At 54.4% G+C, this 7847-nt stretch overlaps 1 protein-coding gene across 1 annotated transcript; it reads right to left on the bottom strand.

The window, feature by feature from the left end:
- Nucleotides 1-3219: 3219 nt before the first annotated feature.
- Nucleotides 3220-7399, bottom strand: LOC132020234 (apolipoprotein L2-like). Its single transcript, XM_059404444.1, is given in 3 exon segments — nucleotides 3220-4120; nucleotides 7167-7291; nucleotides 7385-7399. Coding segments are annotated over 3 exon segments (1011 nt in total). The 3' UTR covers nucleotides 3220-3249.
- Between the last annotated feature and the right edge of the window lie 448 nt (nucleotides 7400-7847).

Genomic DNA, 7847 nt, shown 5'->3' with positions numbered 1-7847 from the left:
TCAGAGACACTGTGGGCAACACAACCCTGAGTCCTTGTACCTCAAAAAGAAATCCCTTGCTGGGGGAACGCCCAGAGGCTCTGGGCCTGCTCTGCTTCCTCCCAAGTTTCCGAAAGCATGAACACCCTGACATCTGCCTTCCATCTGGGGTCACCTGCCTGCCACCCAGGCTAAGCGGAGTCCCCCTCCCTCTCCACGGTTTTGGGGGCACAGGAGGAGGGGAGAAGCAGTCAGACAAACCCGGCTACAAATCCGGGCTGCGTCCCTGCTCCGTGTGGGACCTGGGGCTGGAACTGCAGGTTCCCCCACATCAACAAAATCGTGACAACACCCAATCCTTTCCTGACAGAGCTGTTTGGAGGGAGAGTCCACGGGCAGGGCCACACCCCCGAACTACCCAGGGATCATCCTCAGAGCTGAGGCACATCCAGGGGTTCGTGGCTATGTGGACCCGGGTGTGTGTCTGGGCAATAACCACACCTCGGAGCCCAGATATAGCGGGAACCTGAAGGGAACCTGAAAGTGTCCACGTCCCAGCAGCTTGTGAAGAAACAGACATGTCCGGGCCGGTCCCACTCACCTGCCCACCCTCGGCGGACATTGACTCCCTCAGAGGAACAAGCCCACACCTGACACGCCGGGTCCTTCTCCCTCAGCTCTTCCTGCCACTGACACACTGTGGGACCCTCAGCAAGTGACTCCCCCACCCACTAACACCCTCCAGGGCTTGTTCCCAGCCTCTCCTCTCTGTTCCACCCAACGCACCCCCCACCACCATGCCTGCCTTATTCACCTCCGTGTCCCCAACATACCAGGTGCTCACCAGGTACTTGCCATATGGCGGCCACTAAATGCCATCCAGGTGGCTTCCAGGCATTTATTGATGCAGATCCTCCTGCCAGGAGCACCTGCTTCACCACCTGGAAATAATCAAGCTCGTACTTCAGAGCCCAACTCAAGCATCACCTCCTCTGAGAAGCCCTCCAGCAGCCTCCCTGGCAGAGTCCCTGTGTCCTACTCTGATCTCACAGATTCTGGGAGAGGGGCCGAAATCCCTTTCTTAGGTACCAGTGTCCGTGTCTCCCCCTGACCACATCAGATTTACTCAGGTCTCGCTAGACTTGTCCCTGATGCCAGGACAGCCCCAGGACGCCCGCCCTTGGTGGCCAAGTGCCCCTTGCAAGGCTGCAGATGATTGCGGAAGACAACTGAGGAACCGCTGCTGCTTTCAACAGTGGACAGAGCTGGGGGTGCACCAGGCGCTGGGAGCCCCGTCCACGCAGTCCTGTCTGGTTCCCACAGCAGCTCTGGGAGATCCGGCCCCCTGCACGGACACAGAAGCTGAGGGGGAGGGTCCGTACAGCTTGTGAGGTGTGCAGAGTCTGGACAGCAGTGGGCTTTGCACCTGCACACAGGGAAGCCAACCTGACCCTCCCATCTGGACAAGTGTCCCTGGGCATCGTGTCTCCTCCGCAGGATTGAGGGAGGGACAGAGTGACAGACTGATGACCCAAGGATTGCACCCCAAGGTTTGTGATGATCACCCCATGTGTGGCCCAGGAGTTCAGCCTGAATTGGCAGATGGGGAAAGTCAGGTGAGGGGACAGGTGGTGGTGGCTTGGGTCCAGCCACTCAGGACTGGAGCCGGAAGTGAAGGCCACGCTGACACTCGGACCTCGGACATGTGGTTGAAGTTCTGTTTGGTCCACGACGCCTTCCTTGGTTACTTGTTGCTCACTGTCGTGCGAACTCCCTTCCTCCTGATTGTTTCCCCTTTCCCAAGCTGGTGGTTCGCCTGCCGCCCTGATGGAACCACTGTGAGATGCAGAGCGCGACACGACAACCCTGGGAGCTGCGGCCCAAGGGTCTCGTGCCTGTGTATCATGTCCTCGAAGTGGGTGGCCTTGCCGGGCTCCGGGATCACGGCCCCGCGGGGCGGCAGCCAGGCAGGGGCTGCAGGCCCCTCAGGTGAGGATTCGGTGTCTCTGACCTGCAGGGACGAGTGCCGAGTCTGCCCCACCTGGGGACCTAAATGATCTAGCAGCTATAAAATCAGGCTCCTCTTGACCTCCAAGGATCACAAGGAAAGACACCCAGGATGACCGCAGTTCCAGAGTCGGGGTCTCAGGCAACATCTCTGGTCAATAAGCCACGTCAGCCCTCGGGGACGGGGACCCCGGCTCCCCGGGAGAGTCACCCTCACACCATGGAGGGATGTGTCTGGCTGACACCACAGCACCATCAGACGGAGGCTGGGACAGTCAGCAGACAGAGGCCCACAACCAGCATCCCCACCCCGTCTCTCCATCCCGTGGGGACACATGCTGGGCTCGGCCCTGCTGGACCTTAGGACTTGTGTTTCAGAGCAGGGACCCCACCTGCCGGGTCTCCCTCTGTCTAGGGACTGGGGCGGGGGTGGCCCGTGTAGGGGCTGCAAACTGGACATGGGACAGTGGGGACTTCTGAAGCCATCAGAGTGGCTGCCAGAGACCCACACCTGAGGGGAGGGCGTCCATGCTGACGGCACCTGGTCACTCATGGGACGTGGAAGGGGAGCCACGGGTCAGGGTCACTTGTGACCCAGCTGCCAGCGTCACCCAGTGGACACTTATTGGTCCTTGCACAGATCCCTGATCAAATCCTACTTCAGGAAGGCTCAGAACTAAGTATGAAGATGACAAAATCAGGGGTACCAGGGTGGCTCAGTTGGTTTGGCGTCTGCCTTCAGCTCAGGTATCATTACAGGGTCCTGGGATTGAGACCTGCATCGGGCTCCCTGCTCAGCAGCCGGCTTCTCTGTCTCCCTCTGCCTGCTGCTCTGCTTCCTTGTGCTCTCTTTCGATCTCTCTGTCAAATAAATAAAATCTAAAAAAAAAAAAAAAACCAAAACAAAAGATGACAGAATCCAACATGTCGTCTTCTCACATAGTCCAACAATTCTAACTTTATTATTCCTGGCCTTCCCATTGCTTGTTCCTCCACACTCTCTTGATCTACGTCCCCTGCGTCCCCTTTAGTCCCATCCCCTGTCTGTCCCCAATTTCCATACTCCAGGTTCCTTGTTCCTTCCCCTCTTTGACTCCCCCTGCCCGCTCTGCATTAACCCCTCCCTCACTGGGCTCAGCTTCAGAAATGCCAAACTCCTCAACCCCCAACTCAAAAGCTTTATTTGGCACTTTTCCCCCCTCTAATAAGGCACCTCCATGTCTTTGTCCCACACATGTCCCTGCTCCCGACCCTGCTCGGGGATCACGGAGTCGGGCCCTCCTTCAGAATTTCAAAGATCTCGCTGAGCTTCTCCAGCTTGCTCTCCAGCTCCCGGGCCCGCCACCTCATGTCTTCAGCTGACTCTACCTTTGCTTCTTTTTTCAAGTGCTCTGAGTCTTTCACGAGGTTGACCACATCCATCGCAAGGGAGAGACCGGCGGTGGTCGCACCTATGATCCGAGCTCCTTTGGTCATTGCCAGAGCAGGGCCTCCAAAAGCTTTCTGCACCTGCCGGCCACCTTGAACTGAGACTCTCGGAGCTGTCATAAGGCACCTGGCATTGACTACAAGGCGAGGTTTGACTTTGGCTAGCTTGATGGCATGAATATTCTTTGCAATGTTCTGTAGGGCTCTAAAGCATTTATCTGTTAAGGAACAAATCTGGGGTCTGCGGTCATGCAGAACCATTTCAACGATCTGTCTTTTGTCAAAATTAGTTGATGTCAGGTTGGCTTGGATTTTTGCGGACAACTTGCTTGAATCTTCCACGATGCTGGTAGACACCTGGGTCACAGTGGCTGCTGCTCCCAGCCCCATTCCAGTTGCCAAGAGTGCCAGACTGGCCCCTGCTCTCACAGAAGCCAGACCCAGACCAAGGATGCTCAGGAGGCCAGACACAACACTAGTGGAGCCGGCTACTACGTTGGCGATGGTGCAGCCACTGGGTACCCTGTCCACCTCATCTGCAAGCTCTTGGAGCTTTCTTAGGCGCTCCTCAAGCTCCACATTCAACTGGGGAAACTAATGCAGAAACCTCTCCCTAGCCAGCTGCTCGTCGGCCTCCATAGCCATGGCTCTTTGCAGCTCGTTCAGACCTTCACGTAGGGCTTCTACCTCCTCCCTGTAACAGGGAAGGTCAAGGGATTAGGAGAAGCTTATCCGGAAAACAGGCTCCATTAGATCTAACCTACATATACCACAGAACTTTTACTGCAAACCAAATGGAAAAGAGTTTTACTAATGCAAAGAATCCTTCCTGCAATGTTGCACACATTCCGCACACGGCTCACGCTGCACAACACACCCAGTGGGGGAGTAAATAAGTCCGTGTCATCCTCAGAGGCTCTTAAATAGTGGCTATTGGAGGAAGACGGCCTCATAGTCAAGGACAGGGCCCCACAGTCAGTACCACAGTGTGTGCAGACTGGGAACTCTGTAGATGAAGAAAGGAAGTGCGGTTGGAGTAGGAAAACCTTCGTTCAGAGAAACCTCATGTGTACTGAGGGATGAACTTACCCACAGAGGTCTGCTCTTGCCCTGGGCACTGGGAAGGGAGCGCTAGGCCCCACCTAGGATGTCAAGGGTCCTAAAACGATACGACTGTCTGCCTGGGCCATTGGCCTCGGGACACCCTGACAAGGTGATGGAGTCCTTGGGTCATGAGCTGTCAGTTGTGACCATGGAGGATCTAGAAACTGGCCTCCCAGGGGAGTGGAAGGCAACAGGTGAGCCATGCAGGCAGATGTGATTGAGCCCCAGTAAACTCTGTCTTGAGGTTCAGGCTGAAAAATACTCTCTCCTGGAAAACATGTTACCCGGGCTCTCATGAGCCTCCTCCTGACTGCATCTTGACCATGGTCTTCTGTGCCCTGTCTTTGACAGCCTGTCATGCCCAGTCTGAATAAGAACCCTGTTGGGGGGGCGCCTCGGTGGCTCAGTGGGTTAAGGCCTCTGCTTTCGGCTCAGGTCATGATCTCAGGGTTCTGGGAGCGAGCCCCGCATCGGGCTCTCTGCTCAGCGGGGAGCCTGCTTCCTCCTCTCTCTCTCTGCCTGCTTCTCTGCCTACTTGTAATCTCTGTCTCTCAAATGAATAAATGAAATCTTAAGAAAAAAAAAAAAAAAAGAACCCTGTTGGGTCAGGTTAGCAGGAATCCCCCCACCATGACGTCTCCTCTTAGTGATTTCCCATCCCCTCCCCCCGCCCTGCCAATCGGCTAAAAATCCCTACTGGTCTTCACTCTGTTCCAAGATGAGCCCAATCTCTCTCCCCTATGACATCACTCTTAAGTGACAAGTGTCACAGTAATTGCTTACTTGCACCCTGTGAGCACCCCTGGTGGGAACAGCTCCCTGTGCACTGTCACACACTGAATACAGGACAGTAAGGCCTCCTGAGGATGGCGGAAGCTTTGCACTGGAAACCCTCCCAGACTCTGCCCCAAGTGTCTCTCTCTATGGCTGATGGGAACCTGTATCTTCCCCTGTCACACAGCATAACTGAGGGGACAACTCTAGGCAAGCTCTGTGAATGGTTCTGGGGAATCATCCAATCTCAGGGGAATTTGGGGACCCTCAAATATGCAGCTGGTGCCAAAAGTAAAGTCAGTCATAGGGATTGTGTCCTCAGACTTTGCATGTTCACTAGCTCTGGGTACTTGGAATTTAAAAAATAAGACTTCAGAGCGAGAAAGGACCTTAGTGACCATTTTGCTTGGCAGCTGCTCTCTTTCTCAAGCCTGCTGTCCTCTGATGGGGCCCAGCCACTGCCCCAACTGACTGAGAGCCGGGACACCCACAATCCTGATTCCCCTCGGACTCTCTAGCTCATGTCACCGACTCCCGAGCCACCACCCCAGCACCCCTGACCTCACAGGTGTCACCAGCCTAACTCACACCTTAGCTGGTACACCAAGGCCATGTGCAAGATTACAACATCTCTTAAAGATGCAGGAGACTTCGCGAACCTTCTCTATGAATCACACAGCCTGAAATGACCTGCATCCTGGCAGCTAGCAGAGGAAGTACTTTCCTCTTTGGTGGGGACCTTTGAGGCTCAGAATCCCTCAAGGGTACACAATCGGCAGCTGCACCCTGCGGAGCTGGAAGTTGTCACAAAGTCACACTGTCTCCTACTGGTCTGCAGCTGCACTGTGTAGAAGAAAGGGGCTTCCAAATGGTAGTAAGACCCCCTAGACCCCGGGCAAGGTATGGAAGAAACACCCTCTATGACCCCGTATGCCTGGTGGGGAGGAGATCAAAGGAGGAAGGGAATAAATGTCCCCTGTCCCAATAACAGGACCTCTGCTAGGTCCCTGGTCTCCTCAAGTTTGTGCCCTAGGGCTTCCCTCAGTCCCAGACCCGCTGCCCAAACCTACCTAGTCCTCCAACCTAGATGCCCCCTTGTCCATCCTGATTGTCATCTCTGGCCCTGGTCCAAGCCTCCTGGCACCTTGGACAACATGACTGCACTTGGTTCTTCAGTTTTCACCTTGAAATTCACACAAAGGCCCTGGCCACGATCTTCTTAGATTGATTTACTGTCCCCATGGAACAAATGCCCAATCTGACACTCCCAGACACACAGACCCAGGGAGCTCCAGGGCTGGGCAGAGAGAGGGTCAGGAGCCAACCAGCTCAGTCCAATTCCACTCCAGCCTCTCCACCTCATGGGCCCGCAGGATCCTGCATGTTCACGGAACTGCTCAGATGGGGAGTGAAGGCTCTAATCCGAATCCCCAGGGCCACAGACTGAGGTGTCAGTGCTCCTGAGACTGGTCCCAGAGGATGTCGTGCTTGGCCCTCATCTCCAGGAAGAAGAACCTTGACCCCCGTCACTTCTCCGCAAACCTCTAAAGACTTAACATTAATGGATATCAACTATTGTGCCATCACTATGCTAGGGATGTTACACACATTGTCTTCATTTTCTCATGATAAAATTGAACAGATGAACACATCAAGGCAGAGAAGGGTCAGCTTTAGGTTAAAGCCCAAGGTCACATAACCTGCCTCTGCAGGTTTTGCCTCGCCTCAATCTGAGGCCATTCACTGCCAGTGATTGTCATGGAAAACATGTTCCTCATGGACTGTGGAGAAGGAACATGCTCAACCCAACCCAGGACACTGTCCCGCAGAGACCTGGGTGACCATCCTGCGGCATCTGGGTGGGGGTTGGTTACCTAGTCAAAGTGGCCTTAGCCATGAATCTCTTCCAGGCTTCATGGTCAGTCAGCAGGACATGCAGCATCTCTCTGCTTACTGCATTCTGGAAAGTTTCAATGACCTCCTTGAGAAAACTTCCACTCTCTAGATGGAACGAAAAAATGAAAGTTTTTCTCTCTTATTCCTTTCTCTCTTATTCCTGCTTCACTCAGGGAGAGAAGAAACCAGGGCTTACCTGGAGGGAAACCATAGCACTAAACTGTGCTTTTATGGACTTTTTGTTGGGACAGAGGTGTGGGGTGGTGGGGCAGGAAAATAGCTGAGACTCGGCCTAGGCAGGCGTATTGAGATCAACAGAATCAGTTCCTGCCCCATTTTCTTTTCTGATAGGCAGGGGCTTATAGCTGGGACACAGGACAAATGCCCTAACATAGCCATGGGAGGCCAGGGGGTGCTAGGGGAGGAGAGGTTTTACGTGGAACTAAGAGGTTCCAGGACAAGGGACAGCAACAATACTTAGGGAGGACACACTGTGTAGCAGGCCCTGGCCCAAACACATAAACACATTCTATTTGATCCTCATAACCACAGAAGGAAATACTCTCATTTTACAGGTAACATTAGATAAAACACTCCAGATCACATAGCTGGGAGGTGGCAAAGACAAGACTGGGGTCCAGGTCGTGGCCCACTGACCC

Source organism: Mustela nigripes, chromosome 6 (genome assembly GCF_022355385.1).
Source record: "Mustela nigripes isolate SB6536 chromosome 6, MUSNIG.SB6536, whole genome shotgun sequence".
NCBI classification, from domain to species: domain Eukaryota; kingdom Metazoa; phylum Chordata; class Mammalia; order Carnivora; family Mustelidae; genus Mustela; species Mustela nigripes.
The sequence above is the reverse complement of the archived record's forward strand: the minus strand, read 5'-3'. Positions and strand labels throughout refer to the sequence as shown.